The sequence below is a fragment of the Asterias rubens genome, chromosome 1 (genome assembly GCF_902459465.1).
Source record: "Asterias rubens chromosome 1, eAstRub1.3, whole genome shotgun sequence".
NCBI classification, from domain to species: Eukaryota; Metazoa; Echinodermata; class Asteroidea; order Forcipulatida; family Asteriidae; genus Asterias; species Asterias rubens.
In genome coordinates this window covers 30070841-30092429 of record NC_047062.1, presented here as the reverse complement: position 1 = coordinate 30092429, position 21589 = coordinate 30070841, and the positions used below count along the sequence as shown (strand labels likewise).

Here is a 21589-nt window from a genome sequence, read left to right as displayed (position 1 = left end):
AGCAGTGTTACTGCAAGGTAGTAAAATTACTTAACATTCGGCTTCTACAATTAAAAATTGTAGGCCTACGTTTTGTTTGTTTGTTTTGAAAGTTGTATCTTTTAATCAAAATGACAAAGATCTACTTGGATGTTATATAAAACAAATAATGAATGTTTTTCATTCGTGCAATGGTGCGAAATGTTCATTCGTTGAAAGCTGGAATGTTCCATTCAACTCGGCTCCGCATCGTTGAATAGAACATTCCATCTTTCAACTCATGAACATATTCGCACCATTGCACTCATAAACATTCATTATGTGTATAATATGTTTTTTAGTTCGTTATTTTTCTTATTTGAGTGAGAAATTACCTCATTCTCATAAACTACGTTACTTCAGAGGGAGCCGTTGCTCACAATGTTTTATACTATCATCAGCTCTCCATTGCTTGTTACCAAGTAAGTTTTTCTGCCAACAATTATTTAGAGTGCCAATACATGTAGTGTCCATTGGCTTTTTAGTGTTTAGAATGTGCCAGACTCTAAGATGCTCCCTGATAGCCTAAAATGTCTTTGTCATTCCTCTGAGTTTTCCTGTTACTCTGTCCTGGGTTTCTTGAGCTCTGGTTCATCCGGAGTTGCATTTGTGCCTGTAAAAGAAACAAGGGAGAAAATAACATTAAGAAAGACATCTTACAAGTATGTGGTAATTGATATAGTGTAGGCTTGTTGTGCAAAAATGGCTTTCTTGCATTTGTTCTGGAGAACAAATCAAATTATAAATCAGAATGGGTAATAGAGGAATGAAACTTCAAAAGCAAAGAAGAACTTTGGTTTTTTGGAACCATTCATTTGGTTATGTTTTGCGATATTGCTGAAAATCTGCAGTGGTTATGTCCATGCATGAAAGTCGCTGAGAATGTGTCGGACAGTAATGTTTCTCAGATTTGAGTTATGGGGCATAAAATGTTTTTTCCATAACCACATAACCTCAAACTGAATTGATTCTCAAAATTCTTTATACTATCGAAAGCTGCAGTGCTGTACTACTAAATGAAGTTATTATTGCCATTAATTTTTAAGAGTAATTGCCAAAAGAAACGGAGAACAAAATTGTGAATCAGGATTGTCTAGTTCAACCTTGCCAGGTTGTAAACTCACCAAATACAACATCTGCTGGCATTTGGAATGATGCGCACATCATCTCCTTATTAGGCGCCACGTCTCTGACATCATGTATGAGAGCGCCCTCAATGTTATGACCGAGCACTGCCTCAACGCGCCGTCGCACATCACCCACTGTGTCCTCCTCTTTTGAAAAGCAGTGGCAGTGCACGGTTGGAAGTTGAACCCGGTCCCTATCTTCTAATGGAACATTCTTCAGAAAGTTTGGGAATACGTCTAAGAAGTCGATAGCGAGGGACGGTAGATTCATGACAACATGAGTCCTCTTAGTTTTATCATTTGTGCTTGTATCTTCCGCCATCTTCAGAAGATCCTTCCGAACTATCTCCTTGATGAACTCCCTTCCATCCAAGTTGAAAGTCCTCACCGATCCACGTTTGATTTTATTCAATCCCACATTATGTTCCAACCATTTATAGGACTCCGGGTTTAAGTCGTTAGCGAGTACGACGCAGCCTTTCTTTGCAGCCGGAATGGCGAAAGGCCCCACCCCTGCGAAGACGTCGTACACAACATCTCCCCTGTTCAATAGTTCGACGATTCTTGTGTGTTCCGTTGACAGCCGGGGGTTCCAGTAAACTTTAGAGAAGTCAAACTCAAAAGAATGTCCGTGCTCCTTGCTGATGGCCACCATGTTGTCTTCACCGGCTAAAAGCTCCATGTTGAAGAAGCGGAACTCATTGTTGATCTCGCCAGTCTTGTTCACTACCGTCTTCACTCCTGGATTTTTATCAATCAGAACTTCCCCTGAAAAAAAGAAAGAAAAAAAACCCAACAATCTATGAACAATATTTATAAAAGAATGGGGACCTATCTCAAAACTTATTCAGCTGTTATTTTGTATAACTGTTGAATTTTTGTTGAAATTCTGAAACAAACTGTACAAATTTCCCACCTGTCCAGTGTACTATTTTATTGTATTTTATTTTGCCTGACAGGGAATGCCCCGGAATGTACAAGGTCACTCTTTTTGAAACAATCTGAAACCGGAATCCAGATCTTTGTAACCTTGACATTTCCACCTTTTGCAGATCGTATAAGATTCCAATGAGGTTCTTGGAACAGTATCCTCGGCACTATCTAGAAGTTCAGACTTGTTTTATTTTAGGGAAAACACAGATAAACGTCTGAAACTTCTCAATCCTGGTCGTACCTATGATGTGCTTGTACTTCAACTGTTCTGATCTCAGATTCAAGTGAACGATATGTCCAATCCTACTGAAACCAGTGGGCACCTCAACTCCTCCTGGCAACAGAGACCGTAAGATCTCGTCGTAAGTCCAATCATTGTACTCCAAATCAAGCTCGAAGTCTCCAAACTTATCCACCAAGTTATACTCCTTCAAGAAGCTGATGCCAGGTTCATCCAACGTCGCAATGTCATTTGAAGAAACTTTACTCGGGTTCAAGATGAGTACCTTCTCATCTGAATTCCGAGGATTGTTTCTCAAGAATGAAAACATCTTACGACACACCGCTTGGCTTTTAAGAACCTTCAGACATTTATTTGCGAGCTTCTTATCAAAATGAACGGCTGGGACTTGCACGGTTTTTCTGAAAAGTTTACGATTTAAACTGAGGTTGTCTTCAGTCAGTGTGCATATTGGTGGATCAAAAATACCACCAGGGGTTTTCGTCGACATGGTTACAACGAGAATCCTTCTCAAGGTGTGAAAAGCTGATGAGAACGATTTGCTGAGATACAACCAGGGACGAGCCTTCAACATTGAGCTATTCCTTAGCAGTTCAACCTGTTTAAACAAACAATACAAGAATTACAATTTTGAAATTTTCCGAAGTTCTCATTTTATCAATACAATATTCAATATATTTGGGGAACAATAAATACATTTTAAAAATGTGCAATTGTTAAGTTATAAACATTGTAAAGTTATGAACAATGAAAGTGGCAGCTGAAAACAATTATGTCCACTGTCTCAATATCATCTTCAATTCAACAAATGATTAAATCAACTATTAATTTAAAGTTAATTTCAACTGTTATTTTAACTGTTAATTTCAATTTTACATGACTTTTATTTTGAACTCGCAAGTCATGTCTGAGTCTGACTCTGAGCTTATGCAACTTGCAAGGGAAGTGTAAACTTGTCGATTTTGGCATAGCTAATTATTAATTCTCACACTAAAAAAAAGTAAAATAAGTCAGCAGAGGACTTTGATTTGAGTTTGACTTAGCATGGTTAGCCAGGTCAATTTAATAATAAAAACGCAATCAAATATAGCTATTCTGTCCTGCTGAAGTGTGTGGTGAATCATGCACTTTTAGTATACATACAATAAACTGTTCAGTTGTTGGTTTACATACCTTTCATCATAAATTTGTATTACAATTATCCATCAACTCACACTTCTCCATATCCATCTACACACACACATGCAGCATGCACTTGCAATGTTGTGCAACTGCATGCAAAGCCTGCATTTATGATTTGATATAGCGCCCTCAAGAGGGGTAGGAGCTTATTCTTCAAAGCCAGAATAGACAAAATGGCGACCCGCATAACGTCAGGAGGAAACAACCGCCGGCAGATTGTTGAAGAGGCTGACTCCTTCAATCATGCAAACGTGGACGAAATCTACTGGTCTAGTGGTTCGGTCAATTCTCCGCTTGTAGTGAATGCTCCTGAGGTAAGGCTGGGTTATAATTTAAGAGAGTGGTGCCCGCCAACGTTTGACTGTCTTGTGAAGTTCAACGAGCTTGTCATGTCAGGATGTGATTTATCATTGTTCTGTTTTTGTAAACAAACACGTGACACAATGACCCACTGATGACCTGTGACTATGTTGATTCTTCTGCCATTATATTATACTTTACTACAGATTAATTCTACCTCCATGATGACTAATAGTCAACTCAAGGCTAAAGTTTTGGGAAAATATACTTCAGAATTCGGGATTTCATTTACTTATTTTTACAAGGAGAACAGCATGACCAGAAATGGAATCAATTCAAAATGAGAATTGACAAAAAAATTTTTTTTTATAATATCATCTCAACTGTTTTATTTGATTTGATTTGAACAAGATCATTTTTTATTTATCTCTTCTGTGTGATACTCAGCAGGACTTAAAGATATTTTCTGAGACTCAAACTTGACATTTGATGATGTTGAATAAAATAAAAAACAAGCGCAAGACTAGTACTGACAAGTAGATCCAGTAACCTGGGACGCTGCACTCCTTTTTTTGGAAATGTTGTCATTCTCGGTCGTGCTAGTACGACCGAGGATGTCAAAGGTTTCGAGAAAGGAGTACAGCGCCCCAGTTACTGGGTCTAGACTTGTCCTGTGTATTGAAGTTACTCTCCCCGACACTTAAAACCTTCCCCCAACCCTAACAGATCAAAAGCAGTGATGAAGACTTCATTGATGCTCCTGGTAGACGGTCCTCCTTCGGAATGTCAGTCTTCAATCTCATGAATGCAATCCTAGGCAGTGGAATCTTGGGACTGTCTTATGCCATGGCCAAAAGTGGTATTGTACTCTTCACGTAAGTTGAACAACAAAAGGCAGGAAGGCTGCAGAAACTCTAAACTCTTTGGCTCCTTTATTTCCAAAAACTACATTTAATGCTTCCATAACTCCCATATATGGGTTATTTTTAAATTGTCAATGTTGTCCCATAATGACTTGCAACTGTGAAGGAACAGCTGCCGTCGATTTCACAAAACTCTTCCAAACTTAAGACTAATCTAGGACTTGGGACGAGTCCCAACCCTGCACTGTAGCATGCATAACCTTAGATTAATCCTAAGTTAGAACGAGTTACTCGTCCTAACTTGTGATAAGACGACGCCTAACTCTTTGTGAAATCGACCCCTGGGCTACTTTTGAGAGGTGCCCCTTTCCTGACACCAAAATTTGAAGAAAAAAAACAGACTATTAATCGTTCACCTTCAAAATTCCGATTTCTGCTCCATTATGAGCTGTGTACAAATTAAGCCTGTATTCTCAGATACTGATTGTACTTTTTAACCCATGTATTGTAGATGCTTGCTGGTCACAGTTGCCCTACTTGCAGACTTTTCCATACATCTACTTCTGAAGATGTGTGTAGTAAAAGGCGTCAAGTCATATGAAGAAGTGGGTTTATTTGCATTCGGAATACCTGGCAAGGTAAGACTCTTTTAATATTTCATTATGAGAAAATTAAAGTTTAGGGGAGAAATTTCAAACATAATCTGAATTGAGACTTTTTTCAAGTCTGCCTGGTAAACAAAACATGTTTTCATTGTCTCCAAATAAAATAAGTCGCACTCTTTGATACATGTAATTCTCTAGTGCTGTGGATACTGTTCCCAAAAACTCCTTCAAATCTATAACTCCAGGGTGGACATGCCATCATTTTGATGTACCTTTGTTTATTTGCAATCAATAAACCTTTTGTGCAAAACTTTGAATGTCGAAAAGAGCCTGGGACATAACTAATTATTGTAGTTAGGCAATATTTTTATAATACACCTCTTGCTTGTTCTGTATACTGGTTGGCTGAAACATGGTCATGTGGGATGAACTAATATAGTCTAGTGATCGCGCGCGCGTGTTTTGCGGAAACTAGTCTTTGAAAATAGTGCCTGGTTACAGCGTCCTCTCTTGACTTGAACCGTGAACAGCAACTACAAAACTTCCTTTCTTTTCCAGACTTCTGTGCTTATTTCACATTGAAGACCGAGCTGTGTTATAAAACACATATAAACTGGCATAATTTGGTAACTATAGTGTTTGTCTATTCCCCCTCGGGCCTATGAGTGACCAGAAGTGGGGCCTATTTCTGGTCACTCAAAGTCCCTAGGGGGAATAGACGTACACTGGTTACCTCATTGCCAGTCAATATGTATATAATAACTAGATAGCTATAACTATTTGTAATTACATAGGTGCGGTGTGCGGTAGCACCATGTGTAAATCCCTTTTGAATAGTGTTGGTTCTGAAATGAACATTGAAAACTCAATGTTAAGATCAGTATGCTCCCGATTGTATATAACATTTCTGTGTCACTGAAAGTCTCTCATTTGTTTTTAACTCAAATAGTTATTGGCTGCCTGTGCTATCCTTCTGCAAAACATTGGTGGTAAGTCTGACCATTGAATATCACTTGGTTTAGATCAATAATAAGTAGACGAGGTCTAGTGCATACATGTAGTCAAGTTCTGTCATTCACAGAATGGCTTCAAATCTTGGCTGGGCTGGGCATAATGCTTACAAGTGTCTTTGAGCAAGATACTTATCTTAATCACTTTGTAGTTCCTGTAATTCAAGTAATCATTACAGCACGAAACGAAACCGATAATTTTTATTGCGTTTCTTGTTGGTTGTTTCCTTGTCTACAGGCTTCCTCAGGCTTCTGAGTTACAGTGATTCAATTCTGTTGAAGCACTTTTCTTTACCGGAAATAACCTATCATAATTATAACAGTAAAATAATCTGCTTTTACAGACGGTCAGTCACAAAAGTCTGACATTTTGTGTGTAGTGTTTTTTATATTTTTTAATATTTTGAACTTGCGATCACACCCAAGTTCACGATTACAGCCTGGAAAGCAGCAGTCAGGGAATCATTTGGTAATTTTTGCTTGTCTTTTATTTCTGAGTTGCCTGGCTTGGCTGGTGGGTAATTTATATCCTTCCTGTGGAGGGTGTGTTTTGTCTTGTTTTAATATTCAATATTGTCTGGAACCAAAAGGTCAGCCATTTTGAAAGTGACTTTCTGTTGCTATTGACTTTCCCTGCCAGGGTTATTGTCTTTTGTTTTATCTCTAGTGTTTTGTGTACCATCCCCACTGGAGGTGTTTCCTACACAGGTTTCTCAGTAATTTGCTTAGTGTTTTTAAATATTTTTCTTAAAACCAATGTATTGCTTGTTTTTTGTAAATCTTTGATGTGCAATTTTTTAATGTGTTTTTTCATGTTTGCTGGCATATAAAATGAAATGAAATGAAATTTAGTGGGATGCAACTTTTTATATTTATACATGACTGTTTTATTTCCTTTCAGCTATGTCCAGTTATTTATTTATTGTGAAAGATGAGCTTCCAAGTATTATCGGTGCCTTCCTAGGAGCAGAGGACAAGAGGTATTAATTTCTCAATTAAACAATAATTAAAGACAGTGGACACTATTAGTAATTGTCAAAGACCAGTCTTCTTAATTGGTGTATCTCAACATATGCATAAAGTAACAAACCTGTGAAAATTTGAGCTCAATTGGTCGTCGTCGAAGTTGTGAGATGATAATGAAAGGAAAAACACCTGTGTCACATGAGGTTGTGTGCTTTCAGATGCTTGATTTTGAGACCTCAAATTCTAAATCTGAGGTCTTAAAATCAAATTCGTGGACGATTTCTTCTTTGTCAAAAACTATGTAACTTCAGAGGGAGCCTTTTCTTACAATGTTTTATACTATCAACCTCTCCCCATTACTCGTTACCAAGTAAGGTTTTATGCTAATAACTTTTTTGAGTAATTACCAATAGCGTCCACTGCTTTTAAGCAACTGCTATTCTTTTCAATAATGTATCAAACTGTAAATGTTCAATAAGTAATTCAAGTAATCATTATAATAAAATTGCAAATCAATGTATCCTGTTGGCTTGTTAACACAATTCAATGCGAAACAAAAGCAAAAAGTTCAGTTTGAAATATTACCTGGTAATCTCAGATTGGGAAACCAATGCGGATTCAAAGTCACATTTAATGACTGCGATATTTTGACTAGCCTGCTCTGTTTATTTGTAATTGGCAACGTATAGGCCTACAGTAAACCCAGTAACAATACGGTTCTATTACATTAACCATGCTGCAATAACAGAAGTACTTGTGTGTGAGGATCTGACAAAAGTTTAATCCAGTCATTTGTTTTGACACTAGTGGAGTTTTTTTTTGCATAGGTCCTTTTTGTTGGTAAGCAGTTTGCAACATCTAATTCTATTCTTCTGTCTCATGCCTCCACCCTAGCAGAGTCTTTCTTGAAGGCCTCTGCTTGGGTCGAAACATCAGGCCATTATCTATTTATACCATAGGTCCTGTTGGTTGGTTAGCAGTTTGCAACAATATATAATAGATGTTATATAACACCCAAGCAGATCCTTGCCATTTGATTGGAGGATTGTCCATCACGTGATAGCAAATAAAAGTACCATTGCACGCTGAGTCACTCACCGTGCTTTTTCGTTCCATCCGAAAAGTACCATTGCACGCTGCCAGCGTGCAATGGTACTTTTCGGATGGAACGAAAAAGCTGAGTAAAAACATCACTGCGTGCGCGTTGTCTTCGGTAACGCAGCAAGGCATATTAGTAAAATTACTAGCATTCGTCTTCTACAATTAAAAATTGGAGGCCTACGCTTTGTTTGTTTTGAAAGTTGTATCTTTCAATCAAAATGACAAAGATCTACTTGGATGTTATATAAAACAAATAATGAATGTTTATGAGTGCAATGGTGCAAATATGTTCATTCGTTGAAAGCTGGAATGTTCCATTCAACTCGGCTCCGCCTCGTTGAATAGAACATTCCATCTTTCAACTCATGAACATATTTGCACCATTGCACTCATAAACATTCATTATGTGTATAATACTCAGTACTTTCCCAAGTCCTGTGAAAAAAATATCACAGGCATGTTACTCAGGTGGGATTCGAACCCACGACCCTTGCAATTCTAGAGCAGTGTCTTACCAACTAGACTACCGAGATTGCCCGGTAGCTAGAGGCAGTTCAAATCTTATGTTTTTAGCAGGTACCACAAAGATATATAATAGATGTTAAATTTGCATCGGGGGTAAAGAATATTAATTCTATTTCCTCCTTTCATTTGTTCCTACAGTAGTGGTGAATGGTATCTTAATGGCACGTATCTCTTACTGATGATTGTAGTGATTGTGATTGTTCCATTATCTTGCCTACCTAAGATCGGATTTCTTGGCTATACCAGCGGCCTGTCAATACTCTGTATGATATTCTTCACAGTTGTGGTAAGGTTGCCTCGTGTTTGTTTTGTTTCATTTCATATTGGTTCCAACACTTAGTAACACAATGGCACAAGATTGTTTTAAAACAATTGCCCAGGGGTTTCCAAGTATATTTTTAACCAGCCTCGCTACCATGGGCAGCACGCTATGTCGATACCTCTCGTTGCTAACCCCTGGTAGTGAAGCAATGAAAAACCAATGCTAATTGGCTCACCAATAAATAACGCTTTGCGCAAAAGATTTTTGAAAACTTTTGAGTGCTAGTGTAGGGCACTTGTCGGTTGCTTAATACACACAGGTAAAAATGCACATACTTTGATGCAGTACATTTCAAATGAATCCTGTTTTGATGGCCACCCCGGTATCTACTAAAATAGCACTTGCATAATTTACGCCAGTTTTGTATTATCAAAATGAGATGTACCCCCTACTGCAGGTTTGTGCCTAGATATGACATTATGCACGGAGAAATGCAAGGTACAACGTTTTTGCAAAATACTGACGTGATATTTGTCTTGTTATTTAAGAAACTTGTATAAACTTACCCACAGATTGTTATCAAGAAGTTTTCTATTCCATGCCCACTTCCATCAAGTATCATGTGGAGCAATACCACAGCTAGTAACCAGACTATCGAACATGATGATGTAACAGGACCACACATTGGACAATACCATCAATTGGATAATGGGTCAACCAATCAAAATGTCTCTTCTGAATGTCAGCCACAATATTTTTCCTTCACAGCAGAGGTGAGTCAAGAACTTTTATTCATATTTTCTAGCTTTTTTTTAATGTGCACAAAATTGAAGACAATCATTTATTGATATTCAGATGGTGAAAGTTAGCTGTTGCAAACTGTGTACCAACCAAAAGGACCTACTTTGTTTGATATAAATGCAAAATAGAGTTTGCCCTTAAAAGCATGCAGTGGACACTATTGGTAATTACTCAAAATAACTATTAGCATAAAACCTTACTTGGTAACGAGTAATGGGGAGAGGTTGGTAGTATAAACCACTGTGAGTAACAGCTCCCTCTGAAGTGGAGTAGTTTTCGAGAAAGAAGTAGTTTTCCTCGAATTTGGTTTCGAGACCTCAGATTTAGAATTTGAGGTCTCAAATTCAAGCATACAACTTCGTGTGACAAGGGTGTTTTTTCTTTCATTATTATCTCGCAACTTCGACGACCAATTGAGCTCAAATTTTTACAGGTTTGTTATTTTATGCATATGTTGAGATACAGCAAGTGAGAAGACTGTTCTTTGACAATTCCCAATAGTGTCCAGTGTCTTTAACCTGTTTAGTGACTGGCCAGCAGGACCAGTTAGCTTGGCATTATACTAGTCAGTCTTTTAAATGAAATAGGGATGCTTTTTAACACTGCACTAGTCGGCAGGACCACTTAGAGAGAATTCAAAGTGGTCCTCAGGTGTTTTAACTGGCATTTGACCAGCAGACCTCTGTTAAGGGAGAACGCTGCAGAGTCTTTCTCCAAGGCTAAAATATTTAGATTGACTCAGAAACACGACCACCAACATTAATAGGTTAGTTGTATTGTGTGTTTATTGCAGCTAGAGGATCAGAATAAATGTTTTTTTCACAAAACAAATAAATACATCACACCAATGTTTCTAAAACGAAGGCAAAATTGTTATAATTTGTTTTGAAATAATTACTTTGTGCTAAATACTGAAATTAGCATTGTCCAGCATGTGGCAATAATAACACTATGATCATTAGTTCAAGAGTTTCCTATGTTTTATTGTATAATTTTCAGACTGCATACGCTCTACCTACGATGGCCTTCTCTTTTGTCTGCCATACAGCTGTCCTACCAGTGTACTGTGAGCTTGCCAAGTGAGTATAACCCACTCCCACTGCAATAGAAGCAAACACTCCAAGAACAAAATAAAATCCTCTCTGTGCCACTGATACTTCACGAAGACAACGAAGGCGATTGCCTCCATGCCCCATGGTCATTGCCTTGGCTTGCACGTTCCCACCATAGAGAGACCGGCTGGGACTTCCTTGGCTCGATCAATACCACAGGCTTGGCTTGGTCGTGGTTTCCCTCTTGGTTTTTTACTTTATTCCCATTGTTGTTGCTTTTTTCTTTTAATTCTCTGAGCGCTTTGCAACCTAAGGAAAAGGCGCTATATCAATGGTGTTATTGTTATTATTATTAGTAGGCACTCACTGTGATTCGCAGAACCTGGCAGTGAGCCATGGCCGAAAATTCGCCATGGTATGCTGGAATCTCAGAATGCTTGGTTTTGCCTCTCATAAGCTGTTTTTTTTATATTGACAAATAATGGAGGCATCTTTTACAGAAATTAAACGATGATAAACCGAAGGTGTTTTTCTTTTACAGACCCAGCAAGATACGGATGCAGAATGTTGCCAATTCCTCCATATTTATATGCTTCATGCTCTACATTGTCTCAGCTTTATTTGGCTATCTCACATTTTACGGTAAACCATTTTTTTCATGCTCGCTTCTGACAATGTATGTGCAAATTCCTTTGCAAGCCTAACACATCCCTCTAATCAGATCTTACCCTTTAACAGTGTCTAGTCTTTTTCAGTTAAGGTGGTATTTATGCCAAGCAAGGCTTAATCACCAGAACTTGAATTTGATGCTCTTTAATACACTGGACACTATTGGTAATTGTCAAAGAACAGTCTTCTCGGTTTTTACTAAGGTTTTTACTAATAATTATTTTTTAGTTATTACCTAGAGTGTCCACTGCCTTTAACCACTCGGCCATGAATATGGGGGAAAGAATCTCCTGCCACAATGGACCTTCATAGATGATTTTGTTGACGGGTATGAAATGATTGTCATCTGATCTGCAGGTAATGTGAGCAGTGAACTACTAGATGGCTACACCATGACTGGGTCAGTTGATCTGGTCATTCTCATTGTACGAATGGCTGTGTGTCTGGCCATAGTGTTTACCATCCCACTCATACACTATCCTGTAAGTAGTTTCCAATGTCCAGTTCATCGTAATAATAATATGACATTCAAAAAACTGTTGAAGACCGAACTGTTCAGAGCCCATTCATTTGTTTATTGTTTATTCTCTTTCTGTTCAGCGCCTTGATCTAGAGTCTAGGATATGTGCGCTTTATAAGAACTTTGTATTATATTAACTGTCATTTCGTAAAGTCGTTAAGACTCACCTTTTCCCATGTTAATTTCTTTGTAGTGCGCTATGATCTTGATGGAATAGCGCCTTTTAATTGTTCTGTTAACAAAGTCTTTTAAAACGCATGAATCCACCAAAGGTGCTCAAGTTTCTGCAACAAAGGAAGAGAAAAACAAAAAGGGGAACTGCCAAAAAAAGAAAAATTAAGTGAAGAGGAACTGATGGCTTATGTTATGAGTTGTGTTTTGAGAGAATTTTTGAATAAGTGAAAATATGCCCAGAGCCATTATGGTTTATCAGGTTGGTGTTATGTCTGGTTTCCTTGGCATTAAACTACTTTGAATACTTCTACTCTCCTTGGACAGGATGCCAGTCCATCCCAGCTCTTCCCGTTACCCTTTGTATTACTGGGTGGAGAGAAGCAATTATGATAAAGAGCCTTGCCCAATGACACAAGTGTCACGACTGACCAGGCCCACATTCTGTAAACTACAGAACTTGAGTCCATTGCCCCAGACCACTCGGCCACATCATCCCTCATGAGAGTAGGACAGCAGTAAATAAATGAACACATTCTAACCTTCTATCGTAGTCTTCTCCTAAAGACTAACAGAGTATACTTTTTGAAACGTCGATATCACAACAGCTCTTTCAGAGCCAACACTCCCACAAACAAGATTTACACATGGTTGTACCTGCAAGTTTACTATTTATTTATAGTTTCTTCCTATTTATCCACATCATGTGAAGCTTCAAACAATTCTTTATTGTAACATTTGTTTGTCTTTTTTTCTAGGCGCGTAAGGCATTGCTGATGATCGTAAGCACATGGCTACCACTCAGGGACACTACGTTTCCATGGGTACGGCATTTTGTTTCCACGGCAATCCTCATCACTTCAGTGACCTGTGTGGCGATTTTTGTGCCGAATTTGAAGGCGATTTTTGGTGTTGTAGGTACGTACTTAAAAACATTTCTTAAGAAGAAAAGCAATGTTGGGTATAATTCATATTAGTTTTGGTTTTACCAATATACACTGATGTGTGTAAGCACTGAATACTCGGTGCGTATCCGAACTCTGTGAAAACAAATCGCAGGCATATTACTCGGGTTGGAGTCGAACCCACGACCCTTGCAATTCTAGAGCAGTGTCTAACCGACTAGACTGCCCAGATTGTCCGGTAGCTAGGGGCAGTTTGAATCCTACATTTTCGCAGCGGTTACTGCAACGATTTAATAGATAGAAAGTAGGATGTGTTGGCCTGCATCAACCACCTTCTGTTTATAACTAATATTTGATTTCCCTTTATAGGTGCAACGGCATCAACCAGCCTTGTGTTTATTCTTCCATCGCTCTTTTATTTGCGTCTTGGAACGGAGCCTTTCAAGTCAGTGCTGAAATGTGCAGTAAGTAGCAGTTTTTAGGTGGTTTGATTTGATATCCTTCTAACAAATCTTGGCTTGTTCTGGAACCAGTTCCATGGAGCTGCTTTAGCAGAAAACATTGCTCAAGAATTTTCTGCTAAGCAGAAATAAGCAGCATACCAGGCACAATATGTCACATATTGTTGACGTGTCGTGGCCCAGCGGCTTAGTAGCCCTTTATCCAAACTCTGGTCTTTCTGACTAACAGAGTGTGGGTTCTACTAGTCAAAGTCGTTACGCTTGTGTTCTTAAGCAAGACACTTAACAATTGCTTCGTCCTTATTAAACTTGTAAAATTTTGATTCTGCTTTGCAGTGTGTGGGTCTTCTGTTGATTGGAATAACTACACTCGTCATTAGCCTGGCAACCATTATCTACACGCTGATCCAAACATAACGCCCCAGGGTCACACCATGATGAGGATATCTTCCAACTCAGGATTACAGGCTAGGCTTTTGTTAAAGAGTGGGCTGACAGTACTTTTAAGTGCCTTAAAACCAACTGGTGAATAATCAACATAAGCAAATTGATGCGTAAATCTTGTGTTGGTTAAATTATTTATTTAAACATTTCATTGACACACTTAAGGCCCTGGACACTACTGGTAATTACTCAAAATATTTGTTTGCATTTTTATAAACTTACTCGGTAACAAGCAATGTAGAGCTGTTGATGGTATAAAACATTGTGAGAAACGGCTCCCTCTGATGAAATGTAGTTTTTGAGATTGAGGTAATTTCTCACTCAAACAATAAAAATCCTCGGCTGAAGCCTTTTATTATGCATTTGAAAGTACACAAAGTAATGAAATAGTTAAAGGGTGTTTTTTCTTTCATCATTTTCTTGCAACTTCGATGACCAATTGAGTCCAAGTTTTTCCAGATTTTTTGTGTGCATATGTTGGGATACACCGATTGAGAATACTGGTCTTTGACAATAACAAAATGTGTCCGGTGCCTTTAAAACGTATTAGTGATGAATCAACATGATCAAATTAATGCGCAAATCCGGTGTGAGTTAAATTATTTATTTTAACATATAGTGTGCGATTTGTTCCATCCAAATAAACTTAGCAGGAAAGTACTGAATGTTGAAGCTCCTTAAGCGCCACTGAGTGACGGAAAGCGCTATATAAGAAGCCACTATTATTGTGCTGATTATTTACTGCTGGCTCAGTAATATGTTGGTCTTGGAGTTTTTGTTTGATCAAACCAAGAGTTAAGAGAGAACAAAAACAGGTAAATTATTTTGTTAAATTAGAAAAAATAATCCATTTGTTAAAATTATTTGTAATACTTCTTTAAAGGCAGTGGACACTATTGGTAGTTACTCAAAATAATTATTAGCATAAAACCTTTCTTGGTGACGAGTAATGTGGAGAGGTTGATGGTATCAAATATTGTGAGAAACGGCTCCCTCTGAAGTGACATAGTTTTCGCGAAAGAAGTAAGTTTCCACAAATTTGATGTCGAGATCTCAGATTTAGATTTTGAGGTCTCGAAATCAACCATCTAAACACACACAACTTCGTGTGACAAGGGTTATTTTTCTTTCATTATTATCTCGCAACTTCGATGACCGATTGAGCTCAAATTTTCACAGGTTTGTTATTTTATGCATAATGTTGAGATACACCAAGTGAGAAGACTGCAGATATTTGACAATTACCAATAGTGTCAAGTGTCTTTAAATGACCTCTTAACCATTTAAAACATTTGGATGGAGCTGACAATTTGATCCTACCACAATATCTAAAGTTTATTTTTTTTAATATTTGGGGAGGACCTTTAATTTTTTTTTTGTCATTAAAAATTAGTATAAAATTGATGTTTGTTTTAAATTATTATTGTGCTGCTTTGTTTGACTTTTCATAAACCAAGTAAAAATCTGTCCATAGCCTGCATATAGTAGCCTTTACAAACACTATACCTGTTCATCAGGCATACTGAAACAAATCCACAGACCCTTCCAACACCTGGTTGGAGAGAAGCAATTTATGGTTTAAGTTTCTTGCTCGGTCACATTGTGGCTTGAAAATAATTAATAACACAGCTTTAATACATACGTCTTCAATGCCAACCACAAGGGGGCGCCATACCGCCAAACTGGTCCCCTGTCTTTATTCACGACGGGCCTCTGAGTATGACGTCAGATGTCCGGCTACAAGCGGACATGTGCAAAAGAAGCAGCCATCAACATGGACGTACGTTGTATACTTTGTGACAGAGAGTTTGGGAATCAACCAGGGCCAGCCCAAGCTAAGAATAAATGCTCTTTGAAGCGTACTTTTGATTCAAAAATTGACGGAGCTGTAACACTTAGTCAACTTATCAATGAAGTTTTAGGGCTTGATTTGGACCAAAGATTTGATGAAGAGGATGAAGGGCACAAAGCCAAAGGGAAGAACATGTATGCGTGTTTACATTGTGCACAGACAATGCTAAATGTCAAGATTAAAAGAAAGCACCTCTTGACGGCAGAAGAGCAGCTCCTGAACATTAAAAGTGAAACTGGTAAGTGAAGTTTATTTTGAATGTAAAAACAAAAACTTTTGGAACCCCTTTAGAGTAAAGAGACCCCCAATATGTCAAGAAATAAATGACTTGATAAAAGAGCTCAATAGATAAAAACAGGTCACGATTTAAATTAACAAAGCCTGCTAGTGTTGACGATATCATGGGCAAAATCGACAAAAAAAAATTGAAAAAAGATATTGTAGGGATCATCACGATTTAAAACTTTTCCGCTTTAAGGGTACATCAACACTTTCACGAAGCGGATGTCAAGAAAACGGCCGATGTCTCGGCAGATTGCGGGCACCTCAAAGGTAGGAACGAGTACACCTGCCAAAGAGAAAGTCCAGGTTGATAGCCCAAACTTGACATCAATTGAAAGTGCAACGTCGTCCTCATCGTCGACATCTTCGTCGTCACCATCGTTGTCCACAAGCAAAAGGCCACGCCAGGGATTCGCATTTAAAACAGTGAGTTCATACATTTGTGTATTACGCACCCTCCCGCTTTATCACAGGGTATAGTTTAACCCGTTTGGCAAACAAAGCACAGTATGCATGCGAAAAACAAATGAAGTAATTTTAACATGTGCTTTTGGCGTACACAAAGAAAAATATTGATAAAACAAACAAATACAAAACAGGACGAAAACACAAGCTATTCCGACAACCACCGTCCACAAAAACATATCACTAATAATAAAAACAAAAAAACTATTAAAAAAAAAGAAGAAAAAAACACACAAACAAAATAGAAAGGAATACAAATGAAATCAATAAATCATTACAAATAATTCTACGAAGTGTTAAAAGTGTTACTAATAATTGTATTGTTTTCCTAATGTCCGAACTATTTTCTTAACTTTTCCAGAAGAAGAAGGAATACAAGCTCCAAATATACAACGCCATAATTCGCAGCGAATATGGTCGAGCCTTCAAGTTGGCGTTCAAAAAAAGTGCAACGGCTACTCATCAAATCCCACAAGCAATCAAAGAGATGGCACAAGTGCAGATGTCCATGTTTACTCGGAAGGGGATGTCGCTTAAGCAGAAGCTCAACCGTGATACGGCAGGGAGTTTTAATTGGGGTACCATCTTCGCCGAGCTCAAACAAAGCCTGCCTATTTTATGTGCAGTGTTGGAGGGGAGCTTGACGTCCAAAGCCGACAGTCATCGTGTACAAATGTTAGTACATGTACATTATTACTTTAATTGTTATCATCCTCAGAGGGTTTCGGGGGTACGTTCCTAAATTTCGAATATCAATAACTACTACAGTCAAGTTTTAGGAAATTATTTACCTCTACGTACAACACAAATCATGCACTACAAAAACATGATAAGAGGAAAATGTTATTGGCTCAAAAGCACTAGACATCATAAGACTTGTGCACAGTCTGAGACGGTAACTGTCACAATGTTGCAACATTCTCTGTAAAATACGACTAAACATGCACGGGAACAAACTGTTAACAACGTTCTTTCAGTATTGAAATCATCCGAATCTTGACATGAGCATAAGTGATTTACTACTTTTATTTACAGCGAGGACAATAAACTAGGAGATCTCATTCCTGGAATGGGAGTTGTACTTTCCATGGTCAGTAAGATGAGAGGGCCTAAGAGGTTCAACTTTGTACCAACCCTGCTTGGAATGGCACTATACAAGAATGGCTGTAGCTCTTCGGTAAGTATGTCACGCGAAAGTAAAACCGTTTCAATCACAAACATAGACTTTCTGTACGCGGGTGTTCTTATAGTTCTGCAAGAACTCCAGTCAACCAGATGAGCCTTCTTACATGGCTGCAAAAAGCAAACATTTGCATAAGTAAATCACACACAAATGACTGCTTCCTATGTTAGCATGTAATCACCAAAAATTACATTACATGTATTAATATTATTTCTCTCTTATTCTTTTCAATTACATTACATTTTTACTTTCAGCTGATGGATGCCCTCAACAAAATTGGTTTTTGCATGGTGGCCCAGTCTGTAAGAAGAATTGTGGATCGTTATGGTGAGCGGTACAACGACGAGATATTGGCTGTTACAGGTGCAATTGAGGTAGAAAAAGCAAAATATAATGAGTAGCTCCTTATAACAAAATGTCAAAGTTTAGATGAAAACACTTTCAGAAATTACTGCTACTACCGTAAATGAAATTGGAGGTGATCCAAAGGTAAATTAAACCAACTTGAAAATATAAATGAAAAACTTAGAATAAAAATCCACGAGACAAGAATGCAATCACTTAAACTACTAAGTTAAACACATTGATTTAGTTTGGTAGTTTGATACATGCTAAATTACGACTTAACATGTTATAGTTCGCGCTTGCTAAAATGTCTAACACCTTGCAATTGCAGGCGGCCATACAGAATGACGAAACAAAGGTGTATGGCCTCACCCCAGAAGGGACGCTTGACCATTCGATGACGGCAGAGACAGAGGAAAATGTTGACGTACTCGGAAGCAACGTTAGTGACACTGATGACAAAGACAGCGTTGTTGGTGACAGCGACGAAATAGACACGAGTGTCGAAGAGATGGCAGATGAACCTGGATGTGAATTTTCCATGTCAGACAGTTGCTAAACCCGAACTCGACCGAATATGTTTTCCGCTTAAGCCTTAATGATATATTTGAGTAATGAACGTTTTTTTTTTGTCTGACCAATTATACATGGGGTGTTTTAAAGGACTTAACCCTAATAGAAGTGAAAAAGGACAGTCACCAACTGCGTAATTAATATACATTTTTGTTAATTACTTCACTGATTAATTTCGTAAAAAACTAACTTTTCTTGACTTCCTTCATTGCACGCTTGAGAAACATCTTGTACAGTTTTGAGTGGCCTTGATTTATTGGCTCACCCGGCCGGAGCTGTAACATCCAAGCAAGTCAGTGACTCTCAGGTGATTTCCCATTGCCGGGTACACTATTGCCTTAGCATAGGGGCAGGGGTGGGTGATTGTTTCTATCACTCTGGCTTTTATCAATGAATGTATTACATTACATTACAAATTTGATAGGTTTTATAATACCATTTTTTAGAAGGCCTACCTACGACCATTTCTTCCACGTGTTCTTTAGGAAAAGTTTCCGTATGGCGCCACCACTTTTTCATTTGATATGAAATAATATAGTATCTAATTTACCTCAATGAGATATCCCTTTTTGCAAAAATGAGTGAAAAAGTGGTGGCGCCATACGGAAAGTTATCCGTTCGGGAAGATATTCCACAACTCATTAATAGACATTAGATTAGAATGATCTTCCCCTCCCACTGAATTGTCATAGTTGCTATGGGGACAAATCTGAACTTTTTTTGTCTTGTTAAACAAAAAGTCAGGTTCCTGTTTGGAGTGAGGGAGGGTACAAGCCCCCCTGAAGGGCCCCTCTCTAGTGCTCTTCTCATGCCCCTGTGGTGTGCAATTTTCAATTCAGACTCGATGTTAAAATACAAAGTAAGTTAATTAAACTATCTTACATGTACACAAACTTATATCAAAGAACATTTGGTTGAAAGAAAAACTGTTAATTGTTGCATCTTGTTAAACCTGTGCAACTAGTAAAGAAACCGACATGCTCACACACAGTTACAGTACCTTGATCCAGGAACTTGGTCGCTTTGCCATGTCTCCAAATGGCATTCTCCGTCCAGTATACCAACATGTATCTGTTTTATGGTGGGATGCATCTGTTTGCAATATTTGGACAACCCACAACAGCCCATGCAATGGCCACAAGTTCAGCAACAGCATAAACCTGCTGCTTCTACTGCATCATCTCTCTAGCTTTTCAGAGCCCTGTCACAATCTGGGGTTATTAACCAGGTTATAGTCTCAATGTTTCTGGTGTTGACTCCGAAGCTGCAGATCACTTTACTGTGGCCGGTGAGGCTTTATGTATGTCCGGGTCTGACAGTCGTGGCTTCCACACCCTGCACTGCAAATCCATCGGTACTTCAGTGATGACTGACAAGGTTCATTGTACTTTCTTTCTTCGCACCAGCAAGCTGGACATAAGAAATTAAAGAAGAACTTTCCAATAGTCTCATCCCTACAAAGCAAGAATCTTTTTTCAAAGCGCCAGAATTCTCTTACGCAAGACATTTGGATTCTCCAGTCAGTTTAAATGCCGCCACTTGATAGAATTTATAAAGCCACCGTTTCAGTTGCAGGAAAGAATACCTGCCAAGAGTACCTTAATCAACACTTCAAGATGGAAGTAATAAATCTAGTAAAGGATTTTTTAATTCTAAACGACTTCTTGGGATCAATTGACCTATATAAAGAATGCCTACCTCACGGTCCCTATTCACATTGAACATCGCAAATACCTGCATTTCCTTTGGCAAGACAGTCTGTTTCAGTTTGCTTGTCGTTCCTTCGCCCTCATCAACTGCTCCAAGAAAATTTGCAAAAGCCCTCAAACCAGTTGCTGCACATCTTCGTCAGATGGGATTTCGATGAGTGTTTGCCTAGACGACATCCTCATTTTATCCCGTCACCACCAGTTAACTTACTCTGGTTTTCTCATCAATTCATCTCTGATGACTTCGCCCGGGGGAGAAAGTAAACAAGAGTGTAGAACATTGCCTAAGTATTCTTCAAGCAAAAAATTTGATGGTGAGAGTTTCCTCAAGCATTTAGGCAGTCATTCCTGCACTGCTGTTCTACTGAAACCTACAACAAGACAAGGAATGGGACAAGGTGATTGCCCTGCACCGACAAAAATTCCTGTGACTCTGTAATGATACTTTCCCCGACCTCTCAAGTGGAAACGAAAATTTTGATAAGCTGAATCAGAGTGTAGAATAATCACACCCTTCTCAATAACAATAATGGTAGTAACCAAATTTATAGAGCGCCTTTTCAAAAGGATACAAAGCGCTACAGGGAGAATGCAACCAGTTCAAGGAACCAGCGATGGAAAACGCCCGGTCTCCAAACTTCCAGGAGGATCGAAGAATCGCCAGATTTAAATGTGATTGAAGACCTTTCACATTTGGGTTTGCTGAAGTATAGGCCTAATGTGTCTGAATTGTATGAAGGGAAAGTGTTGGATACAGTTTTGAACATGTTCAGTGCTGTTTTAAAAGTGATCCGCTGGTCGGCTGGAAACCAATGGAGATTCGTGAGCAGAGGTGTGGCATGGGAATACTTTGGCTTCATATGGATCAGTCAAGGGGCCTTGTTTTGGAGTTTTTGTGGGCGATTGAGATTGTGTTGCGGTAAAAAGAGAGTTGCAGTCGTCAAGGCATGAGAGTACCAGTGCAGGAACGACAGAACGACAGGTGTCGTAGTCCAGGTATTTGCAGATCATTGTGACGTTGCGT

The 21589-nt window shown here is 38.5% G+C and overlaps 3 protein-coding genes across 5 annotated transcripts; 2 read left to right on the top strand and 1 right to left on the bottom strand.

Moving 5' to 3' along the window:
- Positions 1-414: 414 nt before the first annotated feature.
- Positions 415-3579, bottom strand: LOC117297306 (tRNA (guanine(37)-N1)-methyltransferase-like). The gene is made up of 4 exons (XM_033780271.1): positions 3493-3579; positions 2320-2917; positions 1143-1913; positions 415-631 (listed from the first exon to the last, which is right to left on the bottom strand). Exons 2-4 carry the CDS (start codon positions 2891-2893, stop codon positions 579-581), a joined length of 1398 nt encoding a protein of 465 aa, XP_033636162.1. The 5' UTR covers positions 2894-2917; positions 3493-3579; the 3' UTR covers positions 415-578.
- A 69-nt stretch (positions 3580-3648) lies between these two features.
- Positions 3649-14356, top strand: LOC117297280 (probable sodium-coupled neutral amino acid transporter 6). 2 transcript variants are annotated; one of them, XM_033780265.1, is made up of 13 exons: positions 3649-3815; positions 4528-4676; positions 5176-5302; positions 6219-6258; positions 7181-7259; positions 9013-9157; positions 9706-9906; positions 10934-11013; positions 11528-11628; positions 12013-12137; positions 13105-13264; positions 13621-13715; positions 14049-14356. In XM_033780265.1, exons 1-13 carry the CDS (start codon positions 3675-3677, stop codon positions 14127-14129), a joined length of 1524 nt encoding a protein of 507 aa, XP_033636156.1. In that variant the 5' UTR covers positions 3649-3674; the 3' UTR covers positions 14130-14356. The 2 variants fall into 2 exon arrangements, with proteins under 2 accessions (XP_033636156.1, XP_033636155.1); XM_033780264.1 differs by having other exon boundaries at positions 9010-9157.
- A 1321-nt stretch (positions 14357-15677) lies between these two features.
- On the top strand, positions 15678-19252 carry LOC117298609. 2 transcript variants are annotated; one of them, XM_033781939.1, is made up of 6 exons: positions 15678-16246; positions 16487-16716; positions 17120-17430; positions 17791-17932; positions 18193-18312; positions 18615-19252. In XM_033781939.1, exons 1-6 carry the CDS (start codon positions 15886-15888, stop codon positions 18840-18842), a joined length of 1392 nt encoding a protein of 463 aa, XP_033637830.1. In that variant the 5' UTR covers positions 15678-15885; the 3' UTR covers positions 18843-19252. The 2 variants fall into 2 exon arrangements, with proteins under 2 accessions (XP_033637830.1, XP_033637822.1); XM_033781931.1 differs by having other exon boundaries at positions 17117-17430.
- The last annotated feature ends 2337 nt before the right edge of the window (positions 19253-21589 follow it).

Excerpts from the sequence above, each read along its gene's own strand:
- LOC117298609 (XM_033781931.1), top strand. The coding sequence starts at position 15,886 with ATGTCCGGCTACAAGCGGACATGTGCAAAAGAAGCAGCCATCAACATG. Across the intron at positions 16,717-17,116 it reads AGGGATTCGCATTTAAAACA|AAGAAGAAGGAATACAAGCT; the intron begins GTGAGTTCATAC and ends TAACTTTTCCAG. Across the intron at positions 17,431-17,790 it reads GACAGTCATCGTGTACAAAT|CGAGGACAATAAACTAGGAG; the intron begins GTTAGTACATGT and ends TTTTATTTACAG.
- LOC117297306 (XM_033780271.1), bottom strand. The coding sequence starts at position 2,893 with ATGTTGAAGGCTCGTCCCTGGTTGTATCTCAGCAAATCGTTCTCATCA. Across the intron at positions 1,914-2,319 it reads GAAGTACAAGCACATCATAG|GGGAAGTTCTGATTGATAAA; the intron begins GTACGACCAGGA and ends TCTTTTTTTCAG. Across the intron at positions 632-1,142 it reads GCCAGCAGATGTTGTATTTG|GCACAAATGCAACTCCGGAT; the intron begins GTGAGTTTACAA and ends TTTCTTTTACAG.
- LOC117297280 (XM_033780264.1), top strand. The coding sequence starts at position 3,675 with ATGGCGACCCGCATAACGTCAGGAGGAAACAACCGCCGGCAGATTGTT. Across the intron at positions 9,907-10,933 it reads ATTTTTCCTTCACAGCAGAG|ACTGCATACGCTCTACCTAC; the intron begins GTGAGTCAAGAA and ends TATAATTTTCAG. Across the intron at positions 13,265-13,620 it reads GGCGATTTTTGGTGTTGTAG|GTGCAACGGCATCAACCAGC; the intron begins GTACGTACTTAA and ends TTCCCTTTATAG.